General features: G+C 36.8%; 1 protein-coding gene across 7 annotated transcripts in view; it reads right to left on the bottom strand.

The window, feature by feature from the left end:
• LOC115209092 (proline-rich protein 5) overlaps positions 1-19527 on the bottom strand; it is a 214023-nt gene that overhangs the window by 18232 nt on the left and 176264 nt on the right. For 6 of the 7 annotated variants that reach the window (XM_029777209.2, XM_029777207.2, XM_029777211.2 and 3 more), the window contains 6 exons: positions 19215-19263; positions 18415-18472; positions 16087-16178; positions 14637-14733; positions 9534-9595; positions 9104-9263 (listed from right to left, as the gene is read on the bottom strand). In XM_029777209.2, the coding sequence (XP_029633069.1) occupies positions 9104-9263; positions 9534-9595; positions 14637-14733; positions 16087-16178; positions 18415-18472; positions 19215-19263 (518 nt within the window). Of the gene's footprint in view, positions 1-3782; positions 3946-9103; positions 9264-9533; positions 9596-14636; positions 14734-16086; positions 16179-18414; positions 18473-19214; positions 19264-19527 lie in introns of those variants that run through there. The other variant, XM_029777213.2, reaches the window with a different exon arrangement.

Genomic DNA, 19527 nt, shown 5'->3' with positions numbered 1-19527 from the left:
TTTTGATTCAAATGGATTTGAGCCCTACTGAAAGAAGGTTTATTAACCATCCTCTCTACATAAGTGGGGGGAGGGGTTGTCCTGGAAAGATCTGCCAGTAATTGTAAAGTCAACATGCTCCTAATTACACTATCAATGACAGGACTTTACTGCAATCTGCAAAATGGTCATCATCAATATACAGAAAAGGAGTGGGTAGAAATTCCATATAGTGTATACAATGTAAACTATAGGTGCACAAGAGTTACAATAGGATTATAATCAGGACAACAGAAAAAAGACTTCACATGCACAGTAAGGACAGCTTTGAAGTGTATTCTTTCAGGCGGTTGGAAGGTTCACTTGAAGAAGTAGTTGATGATTAAGTCACCTTAGTAAAAGAACTAAGGGTGAAGAAGAGAATTCCAAAGCACAGTAGCTAGAATAACAACTGTGGAAAAAAATTAGAGAGCTATTACTTCTGCTGGTAACAAAAGGATTCTCTCTTCAAATACAAGACAAATTGAATTATTCTTGTGTAAGAAGTAAAATGTTTTAAGGAAAGAAATAGGTGAACATCTCTGTTGGATGTGTAATGTCAGTGTGCTTGAATGATGGCACCAAATGAGGTGAGAGGAAAACTAGGCAATAGAGGAATACAAATAGTGTGCAAGAGAGAATTCTGAGCTGGCACAGGTGGATGTAGAAGAAATATCTAGATACAGAAGTTGAGGAAAATTATTTCAGGAAGTTGGTGCAAGAAGTGATGAAATGCCATGTTGGAAAAGACCTGTCCCATCCAGCAATCAATTGAAAAAAAATGGATGTAAAATGAACTCCAAAGAAAATATACTGTTCTCAAATAGTATTGTAATTTCATTCAGCATCAATAGCTGGGGATTATACACGGGATCTGTAAAGATTCTGATTCGTATACAAACTTTTACAAATTCTATGGTGCATTATGCAATTTTTCTTATATATTTATTTCCAAATCTATAACAATGTACGATTAACACCTGCCAGCATGGAAAGTGGACATAAAATGATTACACACAGAGAATTTGCTTGGTTAAACAGCATCAAGATCTATCTCATTGTGTGGAATCTGGGCCAAGTGTCTTCTATAGCTTCAGGCTAACCAATGCTTTGTGAATGAAATGGAAACTTGTGATTTATATGTGAGTTTCCATTTTGGGACTTTGCATGAAATGTTGAGCAAAACCATGACACTTGTTGACACTTAAAAATAAATTGTTTCTGTGCTTTCAAAGAAGAGTGGAACAAAACAAAAATCCAATATTTGAAAAACAGGTAAGGGTTAGCAATAAGAAGGGTCTCTGGTTGTAAAATATTGTCTAAATACATATTCATCCAACACATGGTAGTATGATAAAACTGATGTAAAATGAACAAAACCAAACATACAGTCTAACCATATCATTTATGGTTTGGGCTGCTCTAAAGACAAATGGGACCGGTTTTGTCAAAATTGTGATCCTTTAGTTGTTAAATCCCCAAACATTTACAACATAACATATATACACTTATATAGAATTACTTTAGGCAACAGCTGTAGAATTAACAACTTATTTTCAGAAGAAATTCTTTTCTTTATTGTCCAATCACCACCACCTGTAATTTAAGTGTTTATATTGATTGAAATATAAAGTCAATTTATGATCAAAACAATACTCCTTTGCAAGTAAGAGCCACATTTCAATTTTATTTTTTAAAGTCATTTTGAGAAAAATAATTTTATAAATTTGAAGTAAATTAAGACTTAATTATTCCTAAATCTAAATGAATACCCAATATATCTTTACAGATCTATTTAGAAATTGAGCCCTCAATAAACTTAATCTAATATCTACTTGCCAAGGCAATCGAAATAATTTGCATAGATTGGTTTCTATTTAATTAATGTTTCTAAACTACAGTTATGAACTATTCTTATGAATCAAGATCATATATTTATCTATTTATAGATCTCTCCCTTATACATACAGGGTATCCCAAAAGTCACTGATGAGTTTCAATTTTTAATAACTTCCTTAACTTTACAAATAAATGCATGAAATTTTGATGCAATATAAAGGACATAATGGAAATTAATATGCACAATTCAAATTTTGCAACACCACTACATCACATGAAAAATGACATAGCTTAAATGGCAGCCATTTTCGGCTTCGCACACCCATCCTCTTGCCAGAACTTGCACCATAACACCCTCAAGAGTTTCAGACCCCACTTTTCTGATTTCTCTATTGATATTGCACCAAGATCTCCAGTTTGTTGAAGTAAATCCTCTCAAGTATCTCCACAAGAAAAAATCCTGGATGTGTAATGTCAGTGTGCATGCAAAACACAGTTTAAGCATCGAGAGAAAAGTTGGGTATAAGAGGCATTAGATGTGATGTGCAAGAGAGACAACTGCACTGGTATGGTCATGTGATGTGTATGGATGTGGACAGTCATGTGAAGAAGTACTGAACTCTAGTGGTGGCAGGAACGTGTAGAAGAGGTAGACCCAGGAAGACATGGAATGAAGCATGGTTTTCAGACGTTGGGCCTCACAGAGGCAATGACAAGTAACCAAGACCTTTGGCAATATGCTGTGCTTGAAAAAACCTGTGAAGCCAAGTGAAATCATAGTTGTAGCTGTTGCCAGTGTCATGTAATTGGCACATCAAAAGCACCCTTAAACATTGGGTGATATGCTTGAGAAGACCCATCAAGCCAAGCGAAACCTTAGTTGTGGCCAATGCCAGTGTCACGTAACTAACACCCGTACCAGTCACATGTAAAAAGTACTGTTCAAACATTGGGCTGCACAGAGGCAGTGACAAGTGACCAAAACCTTTGGTGGTATACCGTGCTTGAGAAGACCTGTCAAGCCAAGTGAGATCATAGTTGTGGCCAATGCCCGGAGTGCATAACTGGCATCCATGCTGGTGGCATGTAAAAAGCACTCACTGCACTCTTGGAGTAATTAGTGTCAGAAAGTGCATCCAGCCATAGAAACCATGTCAAATCAGATTGGAACCTGGTGCAGCTCTCCAGCTTTCAGTCAAACCATCCAACCCATGCCAGCATGGAAAATGAATGTTAAATGATGATGATGATGATGATATATACACTTATGTGTGTGTGTGTGTGTGTGTGTGTGTGTGTGTGTGTGTGTGTGTTGATAGTTTGCCTGTCACCATTTGAGTGATAATCTTTACTGACATTATGATCAGTCACTTCATGTTTCTGAAGAATTGTTGAATATAAAAACCTCTTATCTGAAAAAGCAGGTGAGTGAAAATCATACAGTACCACCTCAATAACAATTCCCATTTAGGTTAAGCTAGCGTGGTGAAGAAAATGGGGGGGAGGTGTGAAATGAATAAAAAGAAATAAAATACATATTTACTCAAGTATAAGTCGCACTATTTTGTACTTGATTTTAATTGAAAAACTAGGATGTAAGTCATTTGGTGCGAAGCTAACACTAAGGAAAAAATTTTTTTACCAGGACTGAGCACTAAATAAGGGGTGTGACATACACAAGTGTAACCTATACATGAATAAATACAGTATATATACACACACGCACACACACATATATAACTGGTTGACTGGTGATGCCTACTGAGACAAAAATTTGTTCAAAGCTGTCCTCAGACAACCATTGGAGAATTATTGATCTTTGAGATTATCTCTCTTTCTCATTTGGAGTTGGTTACAATTACCTTAAGCCATTTGTCTTATCTTTGGAAGCAATGATAACCTCAATAAACCAAAAATTTATTTTGTATGCTATTAAATATACCTTTATTCATGTTTCTGACAACTCTGTATATAATTAAAACAAAACGAAAGTGAAATAACTCAATGATGAGCTTATGGTGATGACTGTTTTGGGGAACATTTCCACATTTTGAATGTGTTGGTAATGTTTTCAATTGATGTTATTTCCTGAAGATTTAAGTTGTTAAAAAAAATAAATAAATAAAAAGACATCACCAATAAGATTCAAATATATTTATGCGAAGGAAGAGGTTTAAGTTCAGAGGAATAAAATCCAGAATAAGCTAAGACCCTAACTTGGTTTACACTTCTGGATATGGTTAATTATCTTCACTTACAGTCATTACCCTTTTGGGAGGCTCGTACATCACAGCTTGGTTTTCTTGTCTTTCAAGTCAACAGAACTATTCATTTCTTGAGGAATAATTTACCAATCATAAAACTTTGCCCTTTCTCATTCAGAAGCAAGTAGCTGCTATGACTCACTATCAATATGGCATATCAAGTATTGATAATCCCCAAATAACATTAATGTCCTCTTTGGTTGTCATACTAATATGGTGAACCAAACAGAATCATACCAATGGAAGAAAGGAAGAAAAAGACACACAACATAAAAGATAATACCAAATTCAAGGATAGTTATTTATTTGGGAGTAGGAATAACAGAAAATGTCTAACTTTTTAACAGTCATGAGCTAAGAAAAGAATAAGTCAAAAATATATCTTTTGAGATAAGAGAAAGGGTTTGTGTGTTGTGTAAAGTTGTTCTCTATGTAATATGTGTGGGTGTATAATGTAATCAAGAAATTCTTACAGGTTACATATATCATCTCTCTAGCATAAGACTTGTCTATTAGCTATTTATAATACAATAAATGGATCAATCATTGTAATTATATATTAAACACATTGACAACATTGTCTTCCCTCCAATAAACAAATGGAATTTATAACTGAAGCAATTCATCAGAATGAGTGGAGTACATTGATATCCTAATATCCTTGTCGAGTAGAGGTTGTATCTATTTTATATAACTCTTACATCTTAACCAGCTGACTGGTTTAGATATACCAAAAAAAATTCTTGTGATCAAACTAAAGTTCTTGTCATCTATTAGCCTTCTAGAACAGTTTGTGATTTTCCTGAGTGTCCTAAAACAACTTCCAAAAATGACAAACTAATTGTGTTCAAGAATTAGTTTCTAGAATTCCTTTCTGCATTAGTCTATAATCTTCAAATAAAATGAATGATAATTTCTTTCAAATCAAAAATACTTTAACCTTGTCAGTGAAGATGTATAACGAATAAGAATTTCAAAATCTAAAATAAACTACCAATTAAGTAACAATTTTCCTTTTTACCTATTCATAAGACGCTTCATCTGCAAAGAACAATTGTCAAACTGCTTCAATGAAACTGTTGTTTTAGAACAAACAAATACATTAAGATGGTTCTTAGTTCACTGTGATGAGTCAGAAAAAGAGAAGGGCATAGCTTGAATACTCTTGATTATAGATCTACTTGATCATGTCTGAGATGCAGTGTTGCTAATAAGATCATTTTTCAGGTTTATTAGCTTCATCATGAAATAGAAGTTAATAGTCCTGAAATTAAATATTACTCTGCAATCTTCTTGGATTGACAACCAGCAATTGCATATTATATATATTTTATCAACTCCATCATCCACCAGGAAAGGTAATAGTTCAATATACTTTTATTTTATTCTGTTTCATTACATAGACATATACATGCACAGATCTGCCTGCTTGCATGCAGGTTTGTGAGTATACATACATACTTGTAAAGGCATAGCTGTATGGTTAACAGGTTTGCTTTGCAATCACAAAGGCGTTGAGATGGTAAAACCATTATCGCGCTGGGCGAAATGCTTAGCGGTATTTTGTCTGCGGCTATGTTCTGAGTTCAAATTCCACCGAGGTCGACTTTGCCTTTCATCCTTTCGGGGTTGATTAAATAAGTACCAGCTACGCACTGGAGTCGATATAATCAACTTAATCTGTTTGTCTGTCCTTGTTTGTCCTCTCTGTGCTTAGCCCCTTGTGGATAGTAAAGAAATAGGTTTGCTTTGCAATCACATGGTATGTAGCATCTTTGGAAAATGTCTCCTATTACAGTCCCAGATCAATCAATGCCTTGTGAGTGAATTTGGGAGACAGAAACTGTATGGAAGCCCCTTTTGTATATATCTTTTTTACTTATTTCAGTATTACCCTGAAGAGCTCTTTTACTCTGATACTTATTCTATTGGTCTTTTGTTGAACTGCTAAGTTGCAGACAAAAACAAATACATACAAACGTAAATATGGGCCTCCACACAGTTTCCATCTATCAAATTCACTCACAAGGCATTAGTCAGCTTAGGGCTATAGTAGAAGAGACTTGCCCAAGGTGCTAAACAATGGAGTTGCACCTGAAAACCACATGGTCACAAAAGCAAGCTTCTTAACTACAGAGCCGTGTCTATGTGTATGTATGTGTGTCATCCATGCACTGCTTAACAACCATGATGGTTTGTTTTCCCACCCTACCCATAGAGTAGCAGTCTGGCAAAAGAGACCAATAAAGTACCAGACTTAAAAATATTGGGGTACATTTCTTTGATTAAATCCTTCAAGGTAGTGCTACAGTATGACCACAATACAATGAGTGAAACAAGTAAAAGATATCGATGGTATTCCATGAATCCTACAACCTCCAGTAAATGTAAATATACTAAATTAAAATGGTGCTATTTCATATCAATTTTCCATATTGAAGCATTTATCTATTTTTTATAATTAATAATTAGCACAAACAAGGTTTTGAAATAAAAATTCGTTGACGATTAAGCAAACATGAACAGAGTTATGTCCCTTGTACTCAAGCACAGCAAAATAGCTATACAAAGCAATCAGTAAATACACCACAAACTTACATCCCATATGCAGCTCATTGAATTATTTTAATTCTAAATTCTAGTATATATGAGTTTAGAATCTGGGAATTTATTACAAGTGATAGAGCTTGTATTTTGTATTATAATTTATTTAACACTTTATCCATTCATTTTCCTCTGGTCATACTGCATACCATCTTAATAAGGCAACTATGCCTTGCCTGGACTCGATTGTGTTACTTATCTGCTTCTCAAATATGGTGGGTTCTTTCTTTTGCATCAGTTTTCATTTTTACCAATTCTGCTTTAACTAGAGCAGTGGAAAATTGTTAGTGTCATTCCTCTGTGCAAAAAAAGGTGATCACACCTCAACTACCATTCCGTCAGTCTTATTAGCTGCATCACCAAACTGATGCAGTCCCAGTGTCAGAGAAACACTCTGGAAATTCTGGAACTCTCACAGCCTTATTAAATCCTCCCCAAACTTCAGCTGCTGTAGCCAACTTGAGTTTCTTGAAGACATCACCTGGATCAATGATGGATGGATGTTATTTATCTAGACTTCACTAAAGACTTCAATTCTGTGTCACATAAACGACTCATGGCAAAACTCATTGCAATGGGTGCAAAAGATCAACTGGTTGAAATTCTTCATTCTCAGTCAAAAATGAGATCGATCTAGGACAGCACTCTTCACACTATGAGATGACATCTGGGCTATCACAGGGATCCCTGGACCCCTGTTGTTTGTTGTATATATTAATGACATAGATGCCAACTTGAATATTACAGTGTTGAAATATACAGATTACATCAAGCTATACCTTGAGATAAAAAGAACAAATCCTATATGTCATAAATCTTTCCTGCAATCAGACCTGGACACAATGTAGGAATGGATTACCAACTGGCAATTCAAGCTGGCTGTGGACCACTATGAATTTTGTGAGGAAAAAACTCAGCTTTTAATACTCCCTCTACCACACCAATCGTAAGAAGTCTGCTAGTGAATGTGACTTGGGTATTATTGTCAACAGTGATTCACTTCAGACAAACCACATCTCTAAAACTATCAAGAAGGCTGGAGGTGTCTTAGCATCACTCAGCAAAACCTTTATCAGCTGCTCTCTAGCTATCTATTTAGAACTGTATATATGGTTTTGGTACACCCACATTTAGAGTTTGCATCACCAGTATGGAACCCCTATCTAGCTCAGCATACCAATCTCCTGGAAAGATGCAACCAGACAAATACCTGCCGTCAGGCTTCTGCCATACTCTGAACATGACCTGGTAGACACCCACAAGATTATTCACCATATTTCCACCAACAACCTTGGGTACCTTTTTGAATTGCATATGTCTAACACTCATGGACATGCTTACAAAATAAAAATTAAAACAGAAAAAAAAAAAAGCATTCATGACTTTCAGAAACAGTTTTTTGAGACTCAGAATTATTGAAGCAAGGAATAAACTAGCCACATCAGTTGTTAGTCGTCAGGATACTACATCCTTCAAAACTTCTATGCTTCCTGAAACTCTTCAACAGTACACCTGATGATCCCCACGTGTTTTTTTTTTTTTTTAATGACTCATTCACTGCTCATTTCCCGTGCATATTCTATGTTCTGTTCATGCAGCTTTGGTTACTTTTTCTCATAAAGTTGTAGAGTATCTGAGCTCTGTGAACATTAATAGCACATCCAAGCATGATTGTTGCCAGGGCCATGGATTGGCTCCCATGCCGGTGGCACGTAAAAAGTACCATTTGAGCATGATCATTGTCAGCATTGCCTTACTGGCACATGTGCTGGTGGCACATGAAAAACAACATTTGAGAATGGTCGTTGCCAGTGCCACCAGACTGGCACCCATGCAGGTACCATGGTTGTTCCAGAACTGCCTGACTGACCCTCATGCCGATGGCATGTAAAAGCACCCACTACACTTAGGAAGGGCATCCAGCTGTAGAAACTTTGTCACATCAGATTGAGCCTGGTGCAGCCTTCGGGATCACCTGTCCTCAGTCAAACTGTCCAACCCCTGCCTGCATGGAAAGTGGATGTTAAACGATGATGATGATGATGATACCCAAAATATATATTTGATATACAACACTTGTCACACTGTATGTAGCCTTATAAATTTGTCATATATAACATGTATGCATACATATCACTAAACTATGACTTGAAGTACTTATAAACTTAGATGTTCTAACCTTAGTGAGAAGAGGCATAAGTTTTCTGTTAAAATTCCCATAAGCTCTAGAGCTTATGAACTTGATACACCAAAGATTCTAATGATATAACCTGAATGTACTGATAGTAGCAGAATATCAGTAGGATATGTGTAGCTATAAAAATAGGAACAGAAAAATGTAGAAAACTGATCAGATGTAAAAATAATTATCAGCAAACCTGTATCTTTGGGTGGAAGGGTAATGTTTGTAGAGGCCTCAACAACTGGTTCTGTATCTCTCACATAAAGTCCCCTTACACCCAAGTAAGGACGAACTGCACGGACCACAAGCCTTTCTAATTTCAGTTGCGTTTCCAAACTGCTCCCATCATACAAGCCCTAGAAACAAAATTAAAATAAAATAAAAGGAAATTTTTTAAAAATAGTCTTATGTACATTTTTGTAAGATAGAATTTTTTTCTAAATATGAATATTTTCAGGTGAATTATTGGAGCAATAAATTTATATATAGATGGCCTTTCAATGCTAACCTAACAAATATCAGTTTGAATTTAAGAAAAAGATATCAATACAAATATGAATGAACTGCAAAATAAATTAAATATAAAACAAAAATGGGGATAATAAAATCATTTGAGAAATGCTTACCTGTAAAACCAAGACCATTTGTTTGATTGGTTCAAATGGAACATTTGAAGCTTCAAGTGCCTCTGGAAATAAATATCAAGATACATGAATATGTAAATCTAAACAAAAATGTAACCCTAACCCTTAATTAAAGAGAGAAAGAGAATGTGTGTGTGTGTAAGAGAGAGAGAGAGAGAGAGTGTGTGTGTAAGAGAGAGAAAGAGTGTGTAAGAGAGAGAAAGAGTGTGTAAGAGAGAGAAAGAGTGTGTAAGAGAGAGAGAGAGAGCAAGAGTGAGATAGCAAGAGAGAAAGAGAGAAAGAGGGAGCAAGAGAGAGAAAGAGGGAGCAAGAGAGAGAGTGAGAGAGAGAGAGAAAGAGCAGGGGTGAAAGAGAGAAAGAGCAGGGGTGAAAGAGAGAAAGAGGGAGCAAGAGAGAGAGTGAAAGAGAGTGTGTGAAAGAGAGTGTGAAAGAGAGAGAGTGAAGAGAGTGTGTGAAAGAGAGAGTGAAGAGAGAGAGAGTGAAAGAGAGAGAGAGTGAAAGAGAGAGAATGAAGAGAGTGTGACTGAAAGAGAGTGTGACTGAAAGAAAGAGAGAGTGTGACTGAAAGAAAGAGAGAGTGTAACTAAAAGAGAGAGAGAGAGTGTGTATGTGAAAGAGAGAGAGAGAGTGTGTGTGTGTGAAAGAGAGAGAGAGTGTGTGTGTGTGTGTGAAAGAGAGAGAGAGTGTGTGTGTTGTGTGAAAGAGAGAGAGAGTGTGTGTGTGTGTGTGTGAAAGAGAGAGAGAGAGAGTGTGTGTGTGTGTGTGAAAGAGAGAGAGGGTGTGTGTGTGTGTGAAAGAGAGAGAGAGAGAGAGTGTGTGTGTGTGTGAAAGAGAGAGAGTGTGTGTGTGTATGTGAAAGAGAGAGAGAGTGTGTGTGAAAGAGAGAGAGAGTGTGTGTGACTGAAAGAAAGAGAGAGTGTAACTAAAAGAGAGAGAGAGAGTGTGTATGTGAAAGAGAGAGAGAGAGAGAGTGTGTATGTGAAAGACAGAGAGAGAGTGTGTGAAAGAGAGAGAGTGTGTGTGTGAAAGAGAGAGAGTGTGTGTGAAAGAGAGAGAGAGAGTGTGTGTGAAAGAGAGAGAGAGAGTGTGTGTGAAAGAGAGAGAGAGAGTGTGTGTGAAAGAGAGAGAGAGAGAATGTGTGAAAGAGAGAGAGAGAGAAAGAAAGAGAGAAAGAGAAAGAAAGAGAGAAAGAGAAAGAAAGAGAGAAAGGGAAAGAAAGAGAGAAAGGGAAAGAAAGAGAGAAAGGGAAAGAAAGAGAGAAAGGGAAAGAAAGAGATGGAAAGAAAGAGAGAAGGAAGGAGAGAGGAGAGAAAGAAAGAGGAGAGAAAGAGAGAAGGAAGGAAAGAAAGATAAGGAAGGAAAGAAAAGAGGAAATAAGAGTGTCACAAAGTAGAAAAAAATATTTATATGAATTTTAATTAGTTTTTTATTGGCTCAATGCATTAATTAGTCATAGTTATATAATATAAGCCTATTTAAGCCTACTAGTTTGAATTATTCTATCAGTATCTGGTTATGGTGATTTGTGCTCTAGAAAGTGTAACATCTATTAGGTGTACAATATGCACCAGGTTGTATAACTGTCAGTCTAGCAGTTATCATAATGGACAAACAGTAGTGACTGGTAGAATAAGTCAGACATAACCGTTCTTGATGTACACTACTGAACACAGTCAGAACACACACACACACACCTCTAGGTCTGTTTTACAAGCCATGTATTTGAAGGACTGCCAAACACTATGGTGGTCCTTCAAAGATCTGGAACTCTGTCAGCTTCCTACAATTATGAAGGAGATATAACAATGAAGGGACATTAGGCATGGTAAATGAGTGATTAATCTCCATCAGAGATAATGTTTAACTTTCAGGAACAATGCACATTGTTTTAATAAAAATGTGGCACTTCAGCATCAGAGGTTAGCATTAAAAAAAAAAAGAAAAAAGAAATCCCCCTCCAAACAATTCTTTTATATCTTCAGACATATTCAGTACAATCTAGCTACAAGGTAAAAATGGCTTAAATTACAGGTTTATTTATTCTTATTCCCAATGGAACAATGGAAATACAGTATATAGTCTAACATCATCAATACAAGGTAGAATAGAAAGCTTTGAACTTCATATTAGAGACAATAATTTATATTTTTCTATGATGTCATACTTTATCAGTTGGGTGTGAATAACAAGGGACCCCAAACTATGATTTTTTTTCTTTAATGATAATAATGATAGCAATAGGAGTTTTCTGCAGTATTGGACACTGAGGACAATCTAAATCCATTTATGCACTTTTCCTGTAAGTCAGACCACCTTATGGTCCTAGGAGACAATATGGAGAAAACATTGTCCCAGAGGATGTCAAAGGGGATGTGCTGGAACAGCCACTCTGACTCACAAGGCTCACACTTGCAGACTGCCCTGGTAACAGTGAGCAAGGATATGGTCCAGGGAGCTGAGAATGCTAGAAGTCTTCACTGTCATAGGCTCAGCCATAATTTATATAAATATTGTTTAAGTTAGCCACAAGTTGCCTTCTGGCACCTGTGCTGGTGGCATGTATAAAAGGATTCGAGCGAGGTCGTTGCCAGTACCGCCTGTCTGGCCCCTGTGCCGGTGGCACATAAAAGCACCCACAAAACTCATGGAATGGTTGGCGTTAGGAAGGGCATCCAGTTGTAGAAACTCTGCCAAATCAAGACTGGAGCCTGGTGCAGCCATCTGGTTCGCCAGCCCTCAGTCAAAATCGTCCAACCCATGCTAGGATGGAAAGCGGACGTTAAACGATGATGATGATGACAAATCAGCTCTACTTTTGCAAACCTAAGGCATATTGGTAACCAACTGAAAGGATGTTCATATGAATGTTACAGTTTGTAAACTATCTGCAAGTTATCACAATTTTAAAAAACGAGATGTTTGAGGAGGAAATTTCCAGCAACCTTCCAAGACCTATGGAACTGAGATTCTAATCACTGTTTGGCTGAGTAAAATCCTACAAAACATTCTTTGCTCCAGAAATCACCACTTTACGGAACACTTTTCATTTTTCTAGTATTGTGAATAAATTAAATATGGTAAAGCCAAAACTATATATAACATTAGGTCACAAACAAGTACAGGAGTTGACTCAAATGACTGCACCCCTAGTCTACAAATTTGTGGCTTTGTGCCAATATGGAAAAAAAATTAATATTAACTCCTCTCAAAAATTGTTGAAGTATAGCAATGATTGAAGAGCGTGTATATATCAAACATTTGAAGTATTTGATGTTTGTGTATAAAAGGTGTTAAATTAGCAGAAACAGTGCAGTGCCAGATTACCTTACAGCATTTAACATTGCCTTCTTTCATGTTTTCACCACCTTTCACCCTCTCAATATCAATGAAACATACTATAAAAACACTAAGTCAATTCAATAGTCTACATTCTTGTCCTACCTTGATCTTATACTCTCTTTCTCTCTCCCCGTCTCTCTCTCTCTCTCAGTCCGTCTGTGTGTCTGTCAGTCGGTCCATCTGCGTCTCTTGTCTCTCTGTCACTGTCCCCCTGTGTCTCTGTGTCGCGGTCGGTGTCTCTCTCTGTGTCGCGGTCGGTGTCTCTCTCTGTGTCATGTTAGATATCTTTCTGTGTCACGGTCGGTATCTCTCTGTGTTGCGGTCGGTGTTTCTGTGTCTTGGTCTGTGTTTCTTTGTGTTGCGGTCGGGGTGTCTCTGTGTCCTGGTCTGTTGATGTCTCTCTCTGTGTCACGGTCTGTCTGAGACAGAGAGAAACACAGACAGACCGCGACACAGAGAGATATCAACCACGACACAGAGAGATATCTACCACGACACAGAGAGACACAGACTGACAGAGAAAGACATAGAGGGACAGTGACAGTGACAGAGAGAGAAGAGACGCAGATGGACTGACTGACACACACAGACGGACCGAGAGAGATGGGGAGAGAGAGTATAAGATCAAGATAGGACAAGAATGTAGACTATTGAATTGACTTAGTGTTTTTATAGTATCTGTTTCATCGATATTGAGAGGGTGAAAGGTGGTGAGAACATGAAAGAAGGCAATGTTAAATGCTGTAAGGTAATCTGGCACTGCACTGTTTCTACTAATTTAACACCTTTTATACACAAACATCAAATACTTTAAATGTTTGATATATACTTGCACTTCAATCATTGCTATATTTCAACAATTTTTGAGAGGAGTTAATATTAATTTTTTTTTCTGTCTGTGTCTCTGTGTCGCGGTCTGTCTGCGTGTCTCTGTGTCCCGGTCTGTCTGCGTGTCTCTGTGTCCCGGTCTGTCTGCGTGTCTCTGTGCGTCCTGGTCTGTCTGTGTCTCTGTGTGTCCCGGTCTGTCTGTGTCTCTCTGTGTCCCGATCTGTCTGTGTGTCTGCCTATCAGCCCCACTTACTGCCCAAGTCCATACATCCACCTGTTCGTCCCTCTCTCTCTCTCTGTGCCCAAGTCAGTCCGTCTGCCTGACAGTTCCCTCTCTCTTCCTGAGTCTGTCCGCTTGTCCGTCCTTCTCTCTGTTTGAGTCTGTCCATCTGCCTGGCTGCTCTGCTAGTCTGTCACTCCCTGCCTCTCCAAATCAGTGTGTCTGTCTCTCTCTGCCTCATCCTGTGTCTGTCTCTCCCTGCCTCATCCTGTGTCTGTCTCTCCCTGCCTCATCCTGTGTCTGTCTCTCCCTGCCTCATCCTGTGTCTGTCTCTCCTTGCCTCACCCTGTGTTTGTCTCTCCCACTCCCCCCTCTCTCTGTCTGTGTGTCTTTCTATATACATATATATATCTTGTGTGTGTATATATGTGTGTGTGTGTGTATAAAACACACATTGACAATTCTTGCATGCATGCCTATGATGTATAAATAAATGCAAATGAATTAGATTTTTATATAAATCTTATATTTTCATGAGAGACATACTAAAATATCGTGGTTCAGTTAAATAACTTCAATTTTTAACACTGCATGTTCTGGATTAAGTTCCATAGAGTGTGTGTGTGTGTGTTCCAATCCCTACCTCGACCCCACCCACACACAGAAAGAGAGCAGTTTAAAAATTGTAAATTATATACCTTCCACATCCTGATTAATCTTCAGCAAGACTGTATCTCGAAAGTCAGCTAAAATTACTTGACGTATTGTCATTGGCATTTCCTCTGTAGAATTATCCTGAAAGACAAAAGAAAACTAATTGAAATGTTTCATTTACTTAATTTTTGTGTTATTGACAGAGAAAGCAAACTAGTATATTTCATGATGTAATTTTATCAAAAGTGTCACATTCTATAATTCCTGCAATGCTATGATGCCAAGTCAAATGTATGCAAACTAAGCCTCCCTTGTTCATCTGTTTCACAAATGTAGTGGGCTCTTTCTAATGTACCAGCTTTCACTACTTTTTCAATAATTGCAAAATCATAAAACAGTGGGAAATTGCCGGTGTTATTTCTTTTATTAAAAAAATGTAACTGCACATCACCTGTGAATTATCATCCAGTTAGTCAAGCCTGTATCACCAAACTGAAGGAGTTCTGCATCAGAGAGACATTCTGGAATCTCTGAACTCTCATATACTTACAAGAGTAGATTAGCTATGATAATTAACTCCATCCCCTCTCAGCAAAGTTATTGGCAAAAAAGAAATGTATGACAGCTGATATGTTCCATCTATGTTGTTGCTTCAATAGAAATTCAGTTCTGTAATCCAAGTTGAAGTAGGAAAAAGGCTGCTGTTCAAATCGACTGGATATTTCCAACTTCTGGGAAGGACTTGGTTGTTTATGGTTTGCTAATTGTTGTTGTTTAGAACAACTTGGCTCTGATCAAGTAGATCCATGACCAAACACTGTTTTAACTGTGACCCTCCAGTCTTTTTTGTCCTTCAGATAGTGTAATTGGTATCATTATCTAATATATCCATTAGTAGGATGTGATCTGAGTGAGATTTGACTGCTATTTCCAGCATGTAGAGCAACCATGCAGAAGCTCCCTCAATGTCTCAAAGTCTACTTAGTAACAACTGTTGGCTTGGGTTGATGTGGCAGGTAATGTGGTCAGTGGTGTTACTAGTGAAATTAATGTGGCACAGTTAAGGGGGTAACAAGTAAAAATAATGCATTAAAGCTAATGGAGTAACAAATTATTGTTATTGCTGCTGTTTAACTTCAGGTTAACTTGGATCAAACAAGCTTTTGCTTTAAAATTTTCCAGTCATGACCATTCCATTTTTTTTTATCCACAGAGTATCTAGGACTACATAATACAATGTGCTTACTTTTCTAAGATGGTAGAATGTAAAGTATAGATTTTGGGGGGGTTAGTTCTCTTTGGTTTGGTGATATCAGTGATTGTAGAAATAGTAAAAATCAACTGGTAATATAAGATACTGAAATTATAGGTAGAGTCAATGTGATCCCAATAAATAAAATAAAAAAAAAAAAAAAAAAAAAGGAATTAATTGTGGTAAAAAAAGCCTCAAGATTAATTTTAAAACTGATTAATTTTGAGTTGTTATTGTTTTACCTGGAATGGATAAAGTATTGCCTGCAATGTAAATATTATTTCTTTGTAGAAATAATTCCATGTCTCAGATAATTTCTCCAGTAATGCAACACCTGCAAAGAAAAAAGGAACATCACAAAAATATTTGACTCTACAAGATACTTCCTATACTTCATTCATACAGACAAAATACAAAGCGCTGTGATATCAAATCACTAAAAATTCAGTCTTTGATGATTAATCCATTTCAATCTTTCCTTCAATTACAGTCAGGCATCAGAAGTTGATAGCAGGAATTTTCATTTTGCCTAAGTAGTGAAGACATTATCAGTGAAAGGTGAAAACTGTCTCAGTCAACTACAGTGTGCATCAGAATTTATTTCAAGCTCTCTAAAAATTCAGCACACAGCAAAACTATTTATATTCTTTTACCTGTTTCAGTAATTTGGCTGTGGCCATGGTGGAGCACTGCCTTAAAAGATTTTTTTATTTGTAGTCAACCCCAGGACTTATTCTTTGTAAGCTGAGTACTTATTCTATTGGTCTCCTTTGCCAAACCACTAAATTACAGGGATGTAAACATATCAACATCAGTTGTCAAGCAATAATGGGAGGACAAACACAGACACACACATATAAATATATATACAAACATAACAGGCTTCTCTCAGTTTCCATCTATAAAATCCACTCGCAAGGCTTTGGTTGGCCCAAGGCTATAGAAGGAGACACTTGCCCAAGATGCCATGCAGTGGGACTGAACCCGGAACCATGTTTAAAATATTTGAATCAAAATTATATACAAGACTTACACACACACACACACCACACATATAAATACACACAAACACATACATACAGTGGCGAACCGGGTCTAAAAATATTGGTTGCTAGGAGATAAAGGGGGCCCGCTCGCAACTACAATGCTATCATTTAATTTAATTTTTTTTTGTTAAAAGTATTCTTTTCAACTGTCTACAAACATAGCCAGGCTGAAATAATGCATTCTTCTAGGAGTGAATAAAAAATGATCAAACTTGGAGGGATGGGCCCCCATATATGGATTTTAATGGCACAGGGGCCCACTTGCCATTGGACATGCTGGCAACCTGGCCAGTCCACCTCTGCATACATACATTCTCACTTCCTACCCAATGCACTAACTTCATCTTTCTGTGCCGACAGTCATCACTCTTTCCTCTGTTGCCACCCATCAACTACTCCTGCCTTTACCACATCACCCACTCTTACCTTTGTCCACCTCTGCTTTTGCCACTCACCATTCCCAAATAACCCTACCCCACCCATATCATACTCTGTTCCATTCAGCCACTCATTCTGTTCCTTCTGATGTCATTCCTCTATCTCTTCTATTCTTCTTCTTTGTCACCTGAGCAAATTGCTCACAAATATAAGTATAGACTACTCACTACACTTACACTCTTGCCCCAACTCTCAGATGCACTTTTCTGGCTTTTCTGCTGTCATCACTTTCTCTCCCCTTCCTCAGTCTACGTATCTTAGGTTACTGATTAAAATGTATACAAGGAACCCTTTCTGTGCTTGTACCTTAATGGAATATTCCACCTTGCTACACTCCCTCTACAGTGATTGGTGAGTGAGATAATCTTTCTAATGCAAGTGTACAAAGAAAAAAAAATCACCCAGTACACAACATAAAGTAGTTGGTGAATGCCACAAGATATCAATGCTGAAGAATACTAACACCCAGTATATTCTAGTTGGTGATAGGAAAGGCATCCAGCCACAGGTATTAAGTTAAATGACATGTATCAGTCTATGGAATTGTTGTGCCCAATAGGTCTGTTTGGACTGTGATTACTCATCCAACTGAAGCTAGCACAGAAAGATGTAAACTGTTTGAAACTAATGGTTTCAAACAGCTTGAGTAACAAAAATCTGCAATCATTCCTCATATTCTGTATTAAAATCAACTATTGGAATATGGAATTTTTTTTACTTAAAGCACAGTATATTAATGTTACTAATTTTATTGAGAATAAAATGTCAGTAGCACTAAGTCGACGCAAGAGATTTGAATTTAAACTGTGTGGTCCCAAACTAGGTATTATAACCCATTTATCCTGGATCTCTGATATTTGCACTGTCTATGCTGTCCCATGTCATCTACATTTACTTAATTTTGTTTTAATCTTCATAGTTAGGCTATGCTGAATCACTGTTATTAGCACAGTAAAGTTAGGAAGAGCCACCTTATAAATAGTACTTCTCATTCTAGAGTACCATCTTTGTTATTTATACTGCTCATGTTGAAGTTATTATCACCATCCATGCTGTAGCACTACCTTAATGACAAATAAAACGCACCTTTTAAATTTTTCATTGACTCCCTTAATATCACCATTCCTTTCTTGAGGAGTTGATCCTGAATAAAAAAATAAAAAAACCAGATTAGTCATATCCCAAAATATAGTTAGTTAAAAAAAAATGTTTAACTAGAAAAGGGTTTAGAATTGTATAACTGAGATAAAAGGTTTATTCTCCATTTGCATGGCAATAAGATTGGAAACATCTACCAGTAGAATGAGTGAATTCATTCCACAATCTCATTTCCCCTTCCATTACAATCAACAGTTTTATGCTTGTATAAGAAATAATATTCATCATTTGAAAGTGAGAATAGACAAGTTCTTCCTCCTCAATCTGTAGTGAGGCATTTCAATTTCTATTTAGTTCTATTTCATCTCAACTATTGACAAATGTACTAGGGAAGGCATGACAATTACAAATCATATTTTACTGTTGCCTAAGAATTTCAGATTTTTATTCTAATCAGTAGGCAACCAAGGATCATTCCAGTGTGTCCTTTTTGAGACACTGAGACATTACATTAGTAAGCTGTCCTGAAATGGATATATTTTAATAAAATAAAAAGTCTGAGAAGTAGGATCTCAAAATAATATTTAAAAATCCACACTAAAAAGAAGGTGGTAAGTGTGTGATGAAAGTGAATTCAACTGTTTCATTAAGAACTTCTCTAAGTTGAAGAAGAAATATTGTGAGAAAGGAAACACCAGAAGATGCAAATCTGGTAAGTTGGATTGCATAAAAAAAAAAAAATACTAGCCAAGACCAACTGCTCATGTAAAATGAAAGTTGATACTTACTTTAAAGTAATCATAAATAATTGGTCCAGTATCAGTCCGGATTAAACGTCTGAAATGACAAGTTGGAGACAAACTGACTTAGATTGTAGTTTTTTTAACAACTTGGTCAAAAGAGAAAGGAAAAGGCACACCATCTTTTTTTTTCTATTATTTTAAATACAACTGTTTCAAATATATAGTGAGCAAATAGAATATCAATTAAGCACTCAGACGAGTCAATGTATCATATCCTGTCACCAACAGTGCATTGAGCTAGTGGCGAAAATGTATATTTCTCAAATAATCCAGACAATCTGTCTGTAAATAGAACCAT

This window comes from Octopus sinensis, linkage group LG3 (genome assembly GCF_006345805.1).
Source record: "Octopus sinensis linkage group LG3, ASM634580v1, whole genome shotgun sequence".
Taxonomy (NCBI): Eukaryota; Metazoa; Mollusca; class Cephalopoda; order Octopoda; family Octopodidae; genus Octopus; species Octopus sinensis.
Note: the sequence above shows the minus strand (reverse complement) of the source record. Positions and strands in the feature narration are given on the sequence as shown.